An 18,926-nucleotide genomic window follows, 5' to 3' on the forward strand; every position below is an offset into this window, starting at 1 on the left:
TGAGAAGGGTCTGTCACAGACCCTGTGCACTTGGATGCATGTTATCAGTCAGCATTTCTTTAACAACCACATATTCATACCGGATGTACGAGGACGCTGTTCTAGTGCTTGACAAATTCCCGACTCCTTTTCCCCTCAGAGCATGCCTTGGAGGTGGGCCGCTAGTGACCCCATCTCACAGAGGAGAAGACTGAGGCACAGCACAGAGAGTTGGAGGAGCTTGCCCAAGGTCACACACCCCGAGAGGGTGGGGGCACTGCCCTGCTTGGTGCCCGAGTCCCTGCTCAGAGCCTTTGTGCTGAGGGCTTCTCTGTTCTCAGCCCGCACGTGCTCTGACCGCGCCTTCAGCCCGGACCCTCCAGGAGGAAGGGGTCTACCAGAGGGTGGGCTCGAAGCTTCCGAGCTCAGTAACAGCAGAGGCTGCCTTTGTGGAGCGACCGTGACGTACAGCCCTTTCTTACTTAGCCTCTGATGAACCTGTGGTTCAGCAACTTATCTCAGTTACGCAGCTTCAAACTCAGGTCTGCCGACTCCGGTCCAGGAGCCCCGGGGGTTCATCTGGGGCAGAATTTGCACATGGCGTCCAGGTTTATCCTAGAAGCCTTATCCCAGGAGCATGTGCCATCCTATGAAAACACCCTCTGGCAATACGTTCTTATGAATTAAGTTTTTATAATTTATTTTATTCAAGAAAGATACCATTCAATCTGGTCCTGCAAACCATGAAGGCAGTAAGGATATGTAATTTCCTAACTCAGGTTAACAGGGCTTGCTTTATTTCGCTGGCTCTAGAAAGTATCACTTATGGAAGCAGATACAGACAGGGAGCTCCGGCACGTGCCCCCCCTGCTGCCGCAGCTCGTGCTCCCCTCCTGCGGGCCTGGGCCACCCCCGTCTTGCTGCTTCACTGGACTGCCTGGCTAATGTGATATTGACAGCCTGCCCGGTCGGACACTAAACCTTCTTTTACCACGACCTTGGCCGATCCAATTTCCAAGCAGCATGCCCAGGGCTTTAACACCCTGCCGTGGTCTCTCTTCCAGTCTGTTGAGTGCAGGCCATGGGCTCAGGGGTGGGGCTGGGGTCCAGAATTTAGGGCACAGCGTGAAGAAGTTATCCAATGACTTGTCACATGTTTCCGACCTAATGTGAAAATCCAGTTCGCTGTGAAACCTTGCTCAAGTCCCTTTCTCTCTTGGCACCTTGGCTGTAAAAAGGGGGAGATTAACTAGACCACATGCAGCTCTAAAGATCTCAGCTGTGTGACATCAGGTGCCATCCTTAACTTCTCTGATCCTTACGGTAATGGAAATATCCTCACTGGAACAAAAAGGAAGTACTGAATTACGGGGGGGGGGGTGGTATTAGGCGTCGCTGATTGCTTGGTAATCTACTTACAAGAGTGTTGTTTTTTTTTGTTTTTTTTTGTTTTTTTTTTTGTCTTTTTGCTATTTCTTGGGCCGCTCCCGAGGCATATGGAGGTTCCCAGGCTAGGGGTTGAATCGGAGCTGCAGCCACCGGCCTACGCCAGAGCCACAGCAATGCGGGATCCAAGCTGCGTCTGCAACCTACACCACAGCTCACGGCAACGCCGGATCGTTAACCCACTGAGGAAGGGCAGGGACCGAACCCGCAACCTCATGGTTCCTAGTCGGATTCGTTAACCACTGCGCCACGACGGGAACTCTCAAGAGTGTATATTTTAAACCCTGGCCAGGTGGCTTCCGTACAGAGTTCACAACTTAGACACAGTCCTTTAGTTTCAGCCACACTGATGCAACTTCTCTGACACAACTGTTTGGAAACGGGGACATTTTGACACAGCCGAGAAAACAAAGCATTACACCGTCCGCTTTTTAATAAACGTTACCAAATAATGTGCCAAGGAGACATTTCAGGCTACCTCCCCTCCTTCCAGAATGTTCCCATCCCTGATCTCCCTTCCGACAGGGGCTCAGAGGAGAGGGAGGGGTGGTGGGGCTCGGGGTGGGCTCCCGGTCACGTTGGGCCGTGAGGAGTCCGGGAATGAAGGACAGTGAAGATGAGACATGCACGGGTAGCCGGGGGGCGGGGGGAGGGGGGCGGCCGTCTGTTTCACACACTACCTGGTAATTTTCAACAGCAATTTTACATTTAAATGCAGCCATTTCAAAACTCTTGCGTCAAAACAACCATGTCAAAACGCCCTTCTCTGTCTCAGACAAAGGAAATGATTGCCAGAAAGAGATGAACAAGACAGGGCTTCTGCCCCCAAAAAGCTCAGAGTCACCAAAGGGGAAAGGCAGGAAGGAAAGAGAAGCAAATGCCTATTATGCCGCCAGGCAGTGGCTGTAGGAGCGGAAGGGCGAGGGCGGAACCCAGCAAAGATTGCCTGGCTCTGCCCAGGGTGGGGAGGGGTGACTGGGGGGCGCAGGCAATATTTGTTGAAAGATGAGGAAGAGTCACCATTATGGAGGGTTTAGCTGTGACACCTGTTATTAGGGCTTGATTTGGGCACACTTCGTCCTCACGACTACTCAGTAGGATGCCTATTATTGTTATTCCTATGTTATGGATGAGGAGACGGAGGCTCCCAGAGGTCCAGTCAGTGACTTTCCCAAGACCACACAGCTAGTGAGTGGCAGAGGCAGAATCGGAGAGCAGGCACGGCCACACCAAAGGTTCCGCTCACACCCTTGCGCTCCGTGGGCTCCGTCTGAGGGATGGGAGCCTCGGGGAGAAGGAACGAGGTTTACCTTGCCTCAGACTGGGGTCTGCTCTGTTCTCAGCTGGTTGATCTTGGACAATCTGCGGACCCCACGCACCTCTTCTGGCCTGGCCTCCCCCCTGCCCAGCGCATCACTCACTACCTGCGAGCTGCACTGACTGGTTCCGTAAGTGTGCAGCCAGCCCGTGTGTCCGTCGGTGGCACCACGCAGATGCGGGTCCACAGCAGTTAATAAAACCCAGTCCTGCCATCGTGGGGCTGCCCTTCTTGGGGGAGGGGGCCTGAGGGGTCAGGAGCCAGCTCTGTGGAACCCAGAGGAGCCCTTCAGCCAGCTCGGAGGATCCAGCTATGTGAGGAGGTGGGGTGAGAGTCAGAGGTGAGGGTGGTGGGTGGGCAGGGGACAGGTGGGTCCGGGTGGACTGGCTTCCTGTCACGAGGAAGCTGCTGTAGGACAGGGCGCAGGAGTGTGAGCTCACTGCTGAGAAGGGAGCACAGGGCACAGGAGCTGGGGGGCGGCTATGAGAGTTCCTGCAACACAGGATGGGGCTGTGCTTGGGGGAGTCTCCCCAGCGAGCGCCAAAGTGCCTCAGAAGCTGTCCAGCCTGGGGACACGGGACTTGATGCTACCTGCTCTTCCTTTCCTCCCATTATTGACCCTTCCTTGCCGCCCAGAGTCCGTGTGACCCCCCCTCGCGGCTGAGGCGCGGGCTGTGCGTTCTCTCAGAGGCCACAACAACCCGGCTTCCCTGGATCCTCTGAAGATGCTGTGTGGAGAGGGAAAAAAAATTACACTCTTTAATAGAAATACTTTTCCTTCATTAAATGAAATCTCCAAAGCCCAGTAGCATTTTCGGTGCTTATATGAAGATGCCAGTGGGATTTGAGATGGAAAGTGGTATTTTTATACAAGTCAATGAAGAGCTCAATGGGAAAGAAAGAACACGCTTCAGATCTAAATTCCTTCAGCGCCGGGCAAGACAGAGCTTCGGCTCAGGGCCTGGATAGCATCCCTCCCAGCCCTACCAGCAAACCCTTTTCCTGAAGCATTTCCAGTGCTTGTGCTCATAAACATTGGTTCTCTGTTTGGGGAAATTGCATTAATGGTGTCTTTCCAAGGCGGCAAATCATTCGACTTGAATTCCTGTTCATGCCTCAAGTCCGATAACTTCGTGCAAAACCCCGGGAACCGTGGGAGCTGGAGGCAGCAGCAGCTGCGCGTGCTCACATTTACAGGCAGAAGAACACTTTTTGTCTGGTGTAGCTGGAGAACGAGCTCTTCCCCTTGGAGGCGTCAGAAGAAAGACTGACCTCAGGAGACGGAAAGACTGGGTTCAAAGTCCAGCATGACTCTCACTAGCGGGGTGGCCTGGGCAATGCACTTGACCTCAAATTTCTTGTCTGTAATACAAGGAAAACAATGCAGCGCTCTTGGGGCCTGGGGAGACCGGATCTTAATATATGGACGGTGTAGGCCCTGCAGAACCCCTCAAAGCCTGTTCCTTTCCACCACCTCTCACCTGACTGCTATGTTACATCTCAGGCTCATCAATTTTGTGGCAATTATTCTGGCTTGTCTATCACTATGGAATAACCCCCCCCCCATTGGGAGCTCACAATGGCAATTGTCTTTGCAGAGAATCTGCCGTCTGACCACCCCTTTCTGCTCCCTGCTGTCTGGCCCTTCAGCAGGGCTGACTTCAATAGCTAATTTTACAAATGGAGAAACAGGGGTGGGAGTGGCCAGAGGGAAGGGGTCCATCCCAAGCGACACAGCAAGTTAAGGAAAGCTCTTACTGAACACATCACTGTGCCAGGTCCTGTGAAGGAAGGAAAAAACGGAAAGGCCCTAACGTTTGAGTAGGTGAGACCCCCCGGTTGGCAAAAAAAAAAAAAAAAAAAAAACACTGAAGGGATTGACTTTATATGCTCAACAGCTGGGTGCTTTGGCCCCTCAGCAGCACCAGGCTCGAAAGTCTGGGAAATCTGGCCCTTCCTCGCCTTCACCCTGGCTTCCTCCTCCACCAGACAGGTGTTCTCGCCTCTCAAGGGGCTGAGGGGAGCTTGCCAGCAGCTAGTAGTTGCTCAATAAATGGCATCCGTTAAAAGGATTAGTTCTCTGCTCTGCCTCCAGGTACCCCGGTGCCGGCCCCATCAGCCCGCATTGCCAGGAAAGCAGGAGAAGGGTCTGATTGTGACTAGCAGGCGGGCTGAACTCGCGCCTTTCAGTGTGGAAAAATCCATTACGGAGAAGTCATTTCTCAAAGCCAACTGTTTGGCTGCTTTAATTTACATATTTATCAAGTTTGATTAGAATGTATTGTCTTCGACTTTCATCCTCGCTTTCACCTCTTCTCGCCCTCTTTTCCTGGGGAAACTGTTTTTTTGTTGTCCTTGTTGCAAAAGGGCACCTCGTAATTCAATTTGCATTTGCTAATAAGCCTGAAACTGAACCTGGTGAGAAATTTCTGGAGGCTGGGAGAGATGAAAGGCGGAGCTGGGAGCGCGTGTTAGGCAAAGCCGGGGCCCTCAGTTCTAGCCTGATGCGCTCACACAACCAAAGGGCAACAAGCACTCGAGAGCTATTCCAAGAGGGTTTATTGTGCGCCTTCTGTGTGCAAGGCCCTGGGAGTACAATTTGGGAAGAAGACGCAAAGGCACGGCTCTAATGCTGAAACGCTGCATTCATTCTGCTCTAATGTTCAACATTCTACTCGCGTGTTGAAACTCTAGCCGCCTTGGTTTCTGCATCTGTCAGGCCGGGCGACCTCGCAGGGCCTGTAGGACCCTCTTTCTGAGCCCATCCTGTGCCTTGGGCACAGACCCAAGGCATTGTATTGCCTCTGTTCTTACAACACCCCTGTGAAGCTGTTAGCATCCCCCTCATGTCACAGGTGAGGAAATGAAGGATCCAGAGCTCAAGGTCACGTGTGGCAGGGTTTGGACCGAACCCTCCCTCTACCTCTGGCATTCAAGTTTACAACTGCAAAGCCAGGCTTGATTTTTCTTCGCTCGTCTTTGAGCTCCTGGATGGCAGGGACAGGGTCTGAGTCCCCTCTATGTCCCCAGAGTTTGGCATACGGTCAGTGTTGGAAAAGATGCATAGAAGGAAACTAACAAAGAAACTCCTTTGTCCTGGGCCTTCTGGTCTCTTTGGCCTCAGCCCTGCCGGCTCTCCTCGGCCACCGCAGCTGAAGGCTGGTGTAGCACCACCCAGATCCCTCCCCGGGACCAATTCCCCCAGCTCCCAGGAGCAGAGCGCTGCTGCCTGACAGCGCACAGCTGAGCTCCCCCTGAAACTACACTCAGCTGAAGGAAGCAGCCTTGCCTGGGGCTCCACCCCAGGCCTTGCGGGCCGCCCACATCCGTCTCTTGCCCACGCCAGACACAGAGCCAGCCCCGCTGCCTCTTGGAACAGAAATGCGGGGCCCTCCTGGCCCAGAGCTCCCCACGGGACTGATTAAAGTCACTGCAGAGATGGTCCCAATCCTGCCTGACTCCCTGCTCACACGGGTCGCGAAGAGCCGTGCCCGGGAAGCCTCGCGCGCTGCCATCTCGGCGTCTCCCCAGGAGCCCTGACCGTGGTAGGTACCCTGAGCAGGTGGCTCAGATTCTGATGTTTGGAGGAGCTTGGAGGATGCTGGGGGTCAAAATAGATGGTGGTGGGACAGCCATCCTGCCGTGACCCACCCGGAAGGCTGCCTGCCTGCTCCAGGCCCAGAGGCCCAGCCCAGCAGGACAGCCTGGCCAAGGGCCACTGCCCCTGTGACTGTTGAGGGGACGACTGGCCCGTCTCCTCTGTATCTCAGGCCCGTCACTTTCTGGCTTTCTTCACATCCCTGGCAGGCATCCCCTGGGCGCTTTCCAAGCACCCGTCTGCATGGACGTGCCCACCGCAGCCCAGTGGCATGAGAGGTGGCTGTGTGGGCGCTGGAGCTCTGTGCCCTGGGTTCCAGACCTGGCTCACACGCTCTCTCGCTGTGTGGCCTGGGGCAGGTCGCTTGCTCTCTCTGGGCCCCTCCCTTCATCTTCACATTGAGGCCCTTCCACTTAGCAATTCCCCGAGCGTGGCAGTTCTACTGGCCTCACGGAGCTTCCTTTAAGTCGGAGGCCTCCTGACTGAGTTTTGAAGCCAAGAGAGCCGATTTCCTATGTGGCAGACAACACGAAGCGGAAGCTCCTTCCCAAAGGCCTGAGACTCCAGCATTACTGCTTCCTTTCTCCGCAGGAGCGTTTCTCTGTCATGAGCAGACTCTTTGCAATGATAAGCTTTCTTCTTTCCTCCCATTGCATCGAGGGTAGCAGATGCCGTCCCTAACCTCGGCGCATGGCTCTGTCTCCCTCACAGATATGAGATTTTAGCCCTGAGACATCTGAGCCTCACTGAGGGCAAGTGACCCAGAGGGCAGGGGGGCAAGGAAGTGGGAGACCTGAACATAAACTTGGCCAACACCGCTGTTTCTCAAGGTGATGGGAGGCTCAGAAGAGCAGGTGCTGGGCATGAGGCAGAACAGATCTGAGCTGTGGCTTTCGGCCCTGCCTGAGCGAGGCAGCAAGTGACCTATGGCCAGATGATGGGTCCAGATTGAACTCCGTGAGTTCAGAGGTGGCTGAGGGCACTGTGGTCTGGGGGGTCTAGAAAGATTTTTGGAGGAGTTGGGGCAAAGACAGGACATCCACGGCATTGAAAGTTTGCTTGGGAAGATCGTGACACAGCCAGTGTGAATAGAGCAGAATATCTTATTGGCATTTATAGAATATTCAACCAGGGACTGTGATGTGGGAAGTTTCGTGACATCTGGAGCTGGTTTGATTGTCATGTGCGGGGGAGGGGTGCGTCGGCATCTAGTGGGCCGAACGAGAGAGTCAGCCTTCGGGGCACGGCGCAGGGCTCCACGCAGTCAGTTACCGGCTGGCCACGTCCACGGGTGCCGAGAAACCTGTTCCCGTGGCTTGTGGCTCAGTAAACGGGACCTGCTGTCACAGGCACAGCCAGGAGAAGGAATGGGACATCTCTCACTTAAGGCTTGTCTTGGGAGCCAGGGATGATGATTTTCATTTTACAAGGAGCTGAGGCTCAGAATATATAAGGAATTTGCTCAAGGCCTCACAGCCCGTGATCTCAGAGGCCTGGCTACGAGTCCTGGTCTGTTTGCCCAGGAAGCCAGCGGGCTTTCCACCTGACACTCCTTCAGGGAACAGAGGACACACAGGGGCCAGCGTCCTGCCCAGGGTCCCCCGTCCAGCTCTCCCTCCTGTCGGATTCACCCTCAGTCACCTGGGCTGAGTCAGCCCCGAATGCTTTTGCTTTCAACAAGTCTCATCTCTGCCCGATGCAGTCACTCACTGGTCCTCCAGGGCCTCCGAGAAAGCTTGATCCATGCCTCCTAAACCTACATTTCTCATAAAATTACCTACAAGAAATCACGCACCTTGAGCCTGTTCTGATGTAATTCGCAGCTCCTCTTCCTTCTTCGGGGTCTGTATCAGCAACAGCGTGAGAGCCTCACAGCCCTCAACATGACGTATTTTACAGGGAAAATCATTGTGCTGATGAAATCCGATACGAGACAGCGGTAACATCGGGGTGGCCTAGGACAAGTCCTGGGTGGACGTTCGTTTCCTCTCCCCCTCCTCAGGGGAGGCCCAGCCACGCAGAGTCTGGAAGGCTGAGGAGGAGGGAGCCAGACAGATGAGCTGGGGGCTGGCATTCTGGGCAGAGAGGAAAGCGCACCCCCGGGAGTGGTGGTGTGGCGAGAACTGTCCTGCTCATGGGACCTGCTTGGCCCCAAGTATGAGAGACAAGACTGCAACTACGCTGGTTTGGAAACCAACAGGAGGGCACTTTGCTTTCCTTTTCTTTTTCTTTTTTTTAAAGTTTTACCCAAGGGTAGTTGATTAAGTTGCACTAATTTCTGTGGTTCAACAAAATGATTCACTTTTATGTATACACACAGCCATTCTCTTTCAGGTTCTTTTCCCACATAGATCATTACAAAATATTGGGTAGAGTTCTCTGGGCTACACAGCAGGTCCCCGTTGGCCAATCATTCCATGAACCTCAGTGTGCATATGCCAAATCCCAACCCCCTCCCCCACCGTCTTTCCCTCCTATCCCCTCCCTTTGGTAAACATGAGTTTGTTTTCAAAGTCTGTGAGTCTGTTTCTACTCTGCAAATAAGTTCATTTGTATCCATTTTTTTTTTTTTAGGTTTCACACATAAGTGAGATCACATGATGTTTATCTTTCACTGTCTAATTTCACTTAGTATGATAATTTCTAGGTCCATCTATGTTGCTACAAATAGCATTATTTCATTCTTTATCATGACTGAGTAATATTCCATTGTGTGTATGTACCACATCTTCTTTATCCAATCCTCTGTCGATGGACATTTAGGTTGCTTCCGTGTCTTGGTTATTGTACATAGTGCTGCAGTGAACATTTATATGTCTTTTTGAATGATGGTTTTGTCCGGATAGATGCCCAGGAGTGGGATTGCTGGGTTAGATGGTAGTTCTGGATTTAGTTTTCCAAGGAAGCCCCATACTGTTTTTCAGAGTGGTTGTACATTCCCACCGACAGTGTAGGAGGGTTAGGAAGGCACTTTCTTGACTTCCTGATGCGATGCCTTCAAGGATGATGAAGTCAAGAAAATGAAAAAGACTTACCTGTTTTAAAAGCGGCTTCTCCTGTCGTGACATTCCCACTTCCTGTCCCAGTTCCCTGCCGCTTCTTCCTTCATGGAGCACCTCAGTCCCTGTGACAAGTTACTGTCAGGAGAGGTGGGGAAACCAAAGCGACAGTGTGTGCTTCTGGGAGATGTGTGTCCTCAGAGGCCTCAGATGTGTGTCCTGTCCTCTGGGTCCTTGTGGCATCTCGGTTGGTGCCTCCAACAAGCACAAATCATGGATAACTGAGCAGACGGCTGGAGGCTCTCTTTCCTGACACCAAGGTTGTGGCTCTGGGCCTCACTCAGCCTCGGAGTCAACAGAGGCGATGCAAAGTTTCTCACATTCTCCTTCAACCAGGGAGGTGGAGTTATCTCCAGGGGCATGGGTTAGTTATCTCTCACTGCCTAACACAGTACTTCAGAATTCAGCCTTTTAAAACAACGAGAACTTATCATCTCTCCATTTCTGTGGGTCAGGAATGTAGGAGCAGCTTAGCTGGCTGGTTCTGGCTCAGGGTCTCTCCTGAGTCTGTAGTAAGTTGGCGGTCAGGGCTACAGTGTGTCAGGGACGTGGTGGTCCTTTCTGGGGGCCTCTCCACAGGCCACCTGGGTGTCCTTCCGTCCCGGCTGCTGGATTCCCCCGGAGTGACTGGGATATGAGAGAGAGAGATCATCCCAGATGGAAGCCACTGTTTTTTGTAGCCTAATTTCAAACCCAAGCATCATCACCTCTGCAGTATTCTGTTTGTTAGAACAAGTGTCTAAGCCCAGCCCACACGGTGGGGGAGGGAGATCACCTGGGAAAAAGGATTGACGAAGAACCTGTGGATGCATTTTTAAAACCACCACCAAGGGAGGAGTTCCCGTCGTGGCGCAGTGGTTAACGAATCTGACTAGGAACCATGAGGTTGTGGGTTCGGTCCCTGCCCTTGCTCAGTGGGTTAAGGATCCAGTGTTGCCGTGAGCTGTGGTGTAGGTTGCAGACTCGGCTCGGATCCTGCGTTGCTGTGGCTCTGGCGTAGGCCGGTGGCTACAGCTCCGATTTGACCCCTAGCCTGGGAACCTCCATATGCCGTGGGAGCGGCCCAAGAAATGGCAAAAAGACAAATAAATAAATAAATAAATAAAACCACCACCAAGTTCCCTAGTGGCTCAGCTGGTTAAGGATCTGGGGATGTCACTTCTGTGTCTCTGGTTACTGCTGTGCTGTGGGTTCAACCCTGGCTCAGGAATTTCTTCATGCTGCTCCCGCCCTCAGACAAAACAAAATCAAAACAGAAAACCACCGCAAGGACCCTATGTCATCTCCAAGAGGTGAATGACACAGTGGCTAAGAGCATACATTTGAGATTCATAAAGATCTGGGTTTGACCCTGGCCTCCACTTTGCTCCTTAGGCAGGTCCAGACACGTCACTCACCTTGATAGATCTCAATTCCTATATGGGGTAAGAATCAGGTATTGCATTGGGTTGCTGTGAAAATTAAATGAGATCATACATGTAAAGTGCTGGCATAGATAAATACGGAATCAATACGGCTTAATGGCTCTGGCAGCTGGGTGATATTATTGTCCTCCTTCACAAGAGGCAGGAGGGCACAGAGGTAAGAACACAGGGGGAGTCGGACTGCCTGGTGGGACTCGGGCTCTGCCAGCCATTAGCTGTGGGAGGCAGGGTGAGCCGCTTAATGTTGCTCAGTCTTGATTTTCTATAAAATGAAGAGAACGATAGCTAGTACCTAATAGGTGCTCAATACATATTTTATGAATAAAGAAATGGTGGCTGATAGAGGGATACCATCTGTCTATGAAGGAGTGTGTGTGTATGTGTGTGCATGTGTGTATGCGTGTATATGCGTATGTGTGCTACACAAAGCACATTTGACTCCACACACCTTCTGCTGGCTGGGGATCCTGGTGTGGCTGTCCCAGCTCCACTTCAGCGTACCCCGCACCCCTGAGCATGTCCCCCCCAAAGCCCCCAGCTTTCTCTTCCCTTACATGGTGTTCTTGTTCTCATTGTTCAGCTTCTTTTCCACCCTGGCTTTGTTCAAGCATGTGCTTCCTTTATCATCCCTGCTGCCTCCACCAAGAATATGTTTAATTGGCTTTGCCCGAGTCTGGGGATTTGGTGATGGGATGGGGGGACGTGAAGGGGGGGGTGTCCCGTGTCACACCACCTCAGAGCTGCTGCATTACCTTAAATTGATTTTGCAAATGAAAACTAAAAGCTAAGCAAAGACGATCCATCCATTTTGCCTAAAGATGATTATAATGCTCTTTTACGGCCTCCTAAATGACAAAGCAATTTGTTACCTGCCTGCATCAACATTTGCTTATATTAGCACCCGAGATGCTTGATTTTTATTAGCCCCATGTTATCATTTTATGAAGACGCAGGGGCTCAGTAAAATTAGTGTGCAAATGGAATGCCCCTTTTGCATTTCCCTGTGGTCAGCAGAAATGCTGAATGCAATTGAGTTGATACCAGGTCAGGGGAGACATCCACAAAGGTAGCCTTCCCTGAGGCCCCCGTGCTGCCGTGCATTATTTCTCTGCTGCTGGATAGATGGGGTCAGGGTTAGACAGTGTTTTTCTAAAAGGGCTTGGTGGCATTTTGTTTGGTGTTTTTTAAGTGAAGAAGCAATATGAACACTGAGACACAGCTCAACTCCCACCAGCAACGAGGGATGAAATCAAACGCTCTTTTGTACATTGTAGATGGAAACGCAGTAGATCTGGAATCTGACACCTCTGTTTGTGGGTCCAGGAGGAGACAGTGAAAGGCGCTGGGTTCCGCCACGCTGGCTGCAGGACCTCCTTCTGCCAGCCTCAGTTCCCGCATCTGTAAAGTAGGGTTGATTCTCTCCACCTCACAGAAACATAATGAAGATGAAATAAGATAATTTGTGTCTAAATTTCTCCATAACCCGTCATCTACATGAGTATTTTTTTACTTATTAATTCAAAAGCCAGTTCGTGAGCATGCATTCCACACAGGGCCCTGGGAAGGACGTTAAGCAGACACCCTGAAAGTCACAATTTCTCCCACAATGAGCTTGTATGGAGTCCAAGAAATGTTCAGATATCTACCTCCTCTTTTAAACCATACGCTTCTTAAGAACAGGTGAGCTTTCTCTCTCTCCCTTTGCTCTTTTTATTATTATTATTAAAGTATAGGTGATTTACAATGTTTGGTCAAGTTCTATTGTACAACACAGTGACGCAATCTCACACATTCCCCTGTGCTGTACAGTAGGATCCCATGGCCCATCCATTCCAAACATGACAGTTAGCGTCCCCCAAATGCCCATCCATCCCGCTCCTTCCCCTTCCCCCCCAAGTCTGCTCTTCTTGGCCGTGATCTGCTTCGGTGTTTGTTTGTTTGTTTGTTATTTTTAGATAGGATCATCTGTTCCATATTTTAGATTCCACAAATAAGTGCTAGCATATGGCATGTGACTTTTTCTTTCCGGCTTTCTTGACTTAGTATGAGAGTCTCTACTCGAGATCCATCCATGTTGCTGCGAATGGCATTAGCATTAGTCTCCCTTTGCTCTTAAAGGTGTTTAACTTAGGGTGCTTCCAGAGTCCCCCCCAAACCCCCACATGCTTCAGATTCCCTGAATCTCCGTCTCAGAGAGACCCTTACGCTCTGTTCAGGACACCCCTCTCTGCTCTTTGGTCTGGGATGGGCCTCACTAGCTTCCCTTTTCTCGTGAATTAGTCTTGCACTGATTCTTGTTCAGGGTCTGCAAACAGTTGTTACTTTGTCCATTCTTCTCGTCGCTTAAGATGAACGAGAAATCCGGTCCCACATAGTTCACTACGGCCATGGACTCTAATCTCAGTTCTGCTCTGCATGGCTCTGTATAACTTGAACAAGTTCTGTAATTTCTCGGAGCCACGGTTTCTGCCTGGATAAAAGGAGTCTTAACTGTCATGTTTTTGTAAGGATTACAAATAATGTGTATAATGGGCCTGATGCAAAAGGTACTAAATTAAATGGCAGCTGCTACCATCGCTTTACTAATATAGTAATATTAGTAGTATATTACTATTACTAAAACGACTAAATGGTAATGTTACTATTTCTTTAATCCATCAGTTACTGACTAGTTACTGTGTTCCAGGCCATATGTGAGCTCATTTAATTATGACAGCAGCCCTCTGAAGACAATAGAGTCATCCACGTTTATAGATTAGCCCATGAAACTCAGAAGGGGATACGTAACTTGTCGTTTCGTGCTGAATGGATCTGGGATTTGACTTTCCTCATGTGACTTCTTCAGATGATTATAATAGGAGCCTAATCAATTGCACCACAGGGCAGGAAAGGAGTTGTTCAATACCGGCTAACCAGGGGCAGCATGCAATTAGTTCGTATGGCTGGCCCTTAATGGTTCTAACCCAATGATTTAGGATAAATGTAAAGCGACCCTCCCATTCCCTCCCCCCGGCCCACGCGCATACACCAGACCCCTTGTCTCAGCTTTCCCCGTCTCCCTTAGCAACCTTCTGACATTGTATCTTACAGACAACCTTCGAGAGGGAGCAGAGAAGAAGGTGGTGTTCATTACAGGACGCGTCCACCCAGGGGAAACACCCTCTTCATTTGTGTGTCAAGGTGAGTGCCAAGACCCCGTGGGCATCCTGGGCCACGTGCAGAGTCATCTCGGATGAGAATTCACTTCCAAAGAGGCTACCTCTGACCTCCATTAGAATTTATTTCTCTAAATATTTATTGAATGCATGCGTGTCTGGAAGAACGGATGAATGAGTGGATGGATAGGCGCATGGGTAAATGAATACATGGAGCTGAAGGAAGGTCTCTTGTTCCTCTTGTCTGGAGGAAGCGTCACAGAGTCATTGCTTCCCAGCTTTGTTTTCCTTGTCTCTGGGGGTTTACAAAAATAAGAAAGAAGGCCTTCTCTTATTCACCATTACAACAGGAAAGGAAGGAAGGAAGGAAGGAAGGAAGGAAGGAATCATTAGTCTGTGTTGGTTAGGGTGCAATAGACTGGGGAAGTGAGGGTTGAAAACTATCTAGGACTCCTTCATTCAATCATTCACTTCACCAGCAACACTGGAAATAACTATCGCAAGCAAGGGATCCCTGCTTTGTATCACATGACCAGAGTTAAATGGGTGGTAATTTTTCTTCTCAAATCTCTCTCTTTATAATTGAATTTTTATTTATTATCATTTAATCCATATAAATGTATATTTGGTCAACAGTATATACATGCATATATTCAGTTAGCAGTATAAAGAGGTTCAATATATAGTATATAAATAATAATGTAATGAATGCCCAGGTTCTCACCAGCTTAAGAAGCAGAATATTATCTACTGCTTTTAAATCCTCTGTTTTCCTTCCTTCCTCGTCCCACAGTTAATTAACCGTCATTTTGAATTTTTTATTTGTCCTTCTTCATAGTTTTACTACACATGCAAGCTTTCCTAAAACATGTATTTCTTAGTTTTGAATGTTTTGGAGATTCGTAAACATGGCATCACTCTGTATCTTTCGGAGTTGTTTTGCCCAATGTCCATGTCAGTGAGTAGAGCTGTCATTCACTTGTTTTTACCCTGTGTTCCATTCCATGTCTGCCTTTGCCTCAACTTACCTATCTATGCTCCTGAGGATGAATGGAGAATATATGCCCAAGGGTGTCTAACTGTGGGATGTAATTGCCGGGTCATAGGTTGTGTGCTTCTTCGACCTTACTGAACATTTCCAAGTTTCTCTCTACAATACCCACCTTGACACCTCCACCATCAACCTATGCCCTCCTACCAACCCGCATTCTTACCAGTGCTTTCACATTTTTACCACATAGCAGGTGTATTGTACATACACTACGTGATACTATGTGTGAGCCCAGCTTTGTTCTAAGCACTGTACACATTTTTATTTTATGTTAGTAATTTATTCTGTTAATTCAATCTAAATTCTTTGATTTATTTTGATTATACATAATATTTGGATTATTCTTTTTCTATGTCAGAGGAACTAATATTAACTATATTTTTATGTATGGGAAAACTGAAGTTTGGAATGGTTAAGTGATCTATCTTATTTTAGTCTCAAAATGACCCTGAGGTCAAAGAGATATGAAAAAAAAAATCACAGAGGTTCTATAATTTAAGAGATGCAGCATGCTGCTGTGGAAGTATCCATGACTGGCCATCGATCTTGGGGCCAGATATTGGCTCTGCCACTTCCTAGAAGTTCAGTTTCCTCAAACCTAAAAGAAATGATGTTAATATCTATCTGTAGAGGCTGCCGCGAGGCTGGCACGAGACGAATGTAAACATACACCCAGTCCTGTGCCTGGCACACAGCAGACACTCAGCAAATGTCGCCCCCTTCCCCATGGGATCTGAGAAGACGAAGCAGGTAATCTGCCGTGTAAACTCTGAGGCACTCTACAAACAAATACGGGCTTTGTTTTCCCCGTTCGTATTCTGGCAGGGCTTGGGTCAGGCACCACTGCCTCCCTCTCTTTGTTTCAGACAAGGAGGCTGAGCTTCAGAGAGAGGAAACAGTTGTCCAAAGACAAGTAACGGCATGGCTGGGGGGGTCTCAGCTCCCACTCCAGCCACCTTAGCTGATGCCTTGCCATTCTCACTTCCAGCCTCCTGCTTCCCGGGCACTGTCCTTGCAATAACCTCTCCCAGGTCCCTCCTGGTTGTACCAGCCCCTTTACTGGAAGCCATCTGTCCGTTACTAAACTTGGCAGCAGCGCTGTTCCCCTAGCTGATCAGATGCAACTATTTTGTCCTTGTTGTGGAAAGACAGTAGTCTTACTCTCAATACTTCCATCTCTGGGAGCCCAAAGTCCCGTGCCCACCTCCTCCATGGGCAGCAGAGGACAGGGGCACCATCCCCTTTCACAGACAAGGTCTGAGACACAGAGAAGTCGGGTAGATCTCAGGTGCTCGCTGCATTACCCTGCCTTTCCCCAAAAGGAATCGGGATGGTGCCGAGTTTACCAACAGACTCAGTGCAGTCCTGTAGGCTTTCAGTCAGTGTTTACTCCTTGGCAGAGACTTTCAATGCCTTTACCTTCTCAAGATCAACTCCAAACTCCTTGGCGTGACGCTCACAATCTTCCAGGATCTGGCTCTTGCCAGGTGGCCTTGGCCTCATTATATCCAATCCCCACCACATCCCCGGGATGGACATTCTTCCCCGACCCCTGGGCCTTTGCACCTGCTGCTCCTTTGCCTAGGAGGTCCTGTGCCCACTTCTTGCCATCTGGCAAACACCCCTCATCTCCCAAGCTTCACTCCCTTCAGCCCACTGCTTTGCGCCTGCCTTGTGGGTTACCCCGTGGTCATCTTCTCCCTCTGATTTGTTATGCATTTTATTTCTATTGGTGACTCTCTTTAAACTTGAGGCCTAAGCGAGTCTGCCATTTTCCACATCTGTGAAATGGGCATTACCTGGTTCATCTCAGGGGGCTGTTTGAGGAACAGACGTGGTCTTGGCTCTGGCATGCAGTCTGAGTTCAGGAAGAGGGGCCTCCAGTTCACACAGCCAGTAAAGAGCAGAGGGGGCTTTGAACCTGGGTCTCCCAAGCCTGGCTTGCTCTTTTCCCCCATTGGGGATGGGAAGCTCTAGAAAGCCAAGCTTTCTGCCTGGAAAAACACAGCGCTCTGGCCACCCCACAATAATCAATATGCATTTGACGGGTGAGGCGCTGTACGCTCAGGGAAGTGAGGCAGCTCACCGGGGACCACACAGCCAGTCCACGGCGCCCAGCCCCAGGCCTGGCCTTCCTCCTTCCCTGTCTTTGTAATTGTCCTGAGACAACTCACCCTTCCTGAGGCAGCTCGAGACAGGCAGCATCCCCCACTCTGCCTCTAAGGACCAGAGGCAGTTTTTCCCCAGGGTCCCCCCCCCCCGCCTCCTGGGGACAGCCCCGCTCCAGCCCCACAGGGCTCAGCTGGACCCCGCTCCCCAGCCCACCTCATTCTGGGAAGGGCTCGAGGGTCTACAGCCTAGAGGAACGGTGGCTGAAGGACCTTCGGTTCTGTTAACTCCTTTCCCCACTAACTGGTGCAGTGACCTTGAGCGGAGAACAGACATGTGGGGCCTGGCCGTCCCCATCTGGCTGGGACCTCAGTTCTCACAGCCGAGCTGCTGACGCACCTGCTGCTGGGAGCTGTGAGGTCCTGTTCTGGCAGAGCTCTGTGGGGGTGGCATGTGTGGTGGGGAGCAGGGCTTCAATTTCCTCAAGGTTCTGCTTGGTGGGGGGATGGCTGACCCTCCAAACCCCCACTCACAGTCTCTGTGAGGCCACACTGCTCTCCAGCTACGACGTGCGAGGTCAAGGGAGCTCCCACGTTGCCCCGGGGCAGAGACCGTGAGCTGACTCTCTGGAGCTATGTCACCTGGGATCAAAGCTCAGCTTCCCTACCTAGGACAGGATGACCTTGACGATGGTCCATGACCTCTCTGTGCCTCGATCCCTTTATCTCAAAAGGGAACTAGTAATGGGAATTCTGCCTCCTAGGGTTGTTGTGAAGATTAAATGAGTTACTATCCATGCAACATTTAAGAATTCCAAGAAGCACGGAGGAGGGGTTATTTGTAGGGGAAGAGGTGGCACTAATGGGGCACCTCGCAGGTGCCAGGTGAGCTGCCTCTGATCCTTACTGGGAACCCAACCCCAGGCACATGACTCCTGCACTGTCCCGCCTTCCTCACCGCCTTCTCAAAAGAGCCGTTAGCTGAACCCTCCTTGTCTACGCACCGGGAAGAACGCAGTGCAAGTCAACGAGAGTCCCAGCACTCGGACTCCCGGTCGAAGCTTCCCAGAGTTGTTGGCACATCTCTCGCTGGAACATTCCACCTGCGGCACCCCCGTCCTCCTCACGCAGTTCGTAAATGAATGGGTTAAACCCATGTCCATGGTTAAACCCACACACCTACAGCCAATTCATCTATGACAAAGGAGGCAAGACTATACAATGGAGAAAGGACAGCTTGTTCAATAAGTGGTGCTGGGAAAACTGGACAGCCACATGGAAAAGAATGAAATTAGAACACTGCCTAACGCCATACACAAAAATCAACTCCAAATGGATTAAAGACCTAGATAGAAGACCAGACACTATAAAACTCTTAGAGGAAAACATAGGCCAAACACTCTCTGACTTAAACGACAGCAACATCTTCTCAGATCCACCTCTTAGAGTATTGGCAATAAAAACAAAAATGAACAAACAGGACCTAATCAAACTTAAAAGTTTCTGCATAGCAAAGGAAACCCTAAACAAAACAAACCCTAAAAAAAACCCACAGAATGGGAGAAAATCTTTTCAAGTGAATCGGTGGACAAGGGATTAATCTCCAAAATTTATAAACACCTTTTGCAGCTCAATACCAAAAAAACAAACAAGCCTATCAATAAATGGGCAGAAGATCTAAACAGACAGTTCCCCAAAGAAGACATACAGATGGCCAAGAAACACATGAAAAGATGTTCAACATCACTCATTATTAGAGAAATGCAAATCAAAACCACTCTGAGGTAC

At 50.2% G+C, this 18,926-nt stretch overlaps 1 protein-coding gene across 1 annotated transcript in view; it reads left to right on the forward strand.

The window, feature by feature from the left end:
• LOC125132212 (BEN domain-containing protein 5) overlaps positions 1-18,926 on the forward strand; it is a 241,158-nt gene that overhangs the window by 99,283 nt on the left and 122,949 nt on the right. Inside the window, exon 4 of the mRNA XM_047789147.1 lies at positions 13,915-14,004. Coding sequence (XP_047645103.1) covers positions 13,915-14,004 — 90 coding nt within the window. The remainder of the gene's footprint in view (positions 1-13,914; positions 14,005-18,926) is intronic.

This window comes from Phacochoerus africanus, chromosome 8 (assembly GCF_016906955.1).
Source record: "Phacochoerus africanus isolate WHEZ1 chromosome 8, ROS_Pafr_v1, whole genome shotgun sequence".
NCBI lineage: Eukaryota > Metazoa > Chordata > Mammalia > Artiodactyla > Suidae > Phacochoerus > Phacochoerus africanus.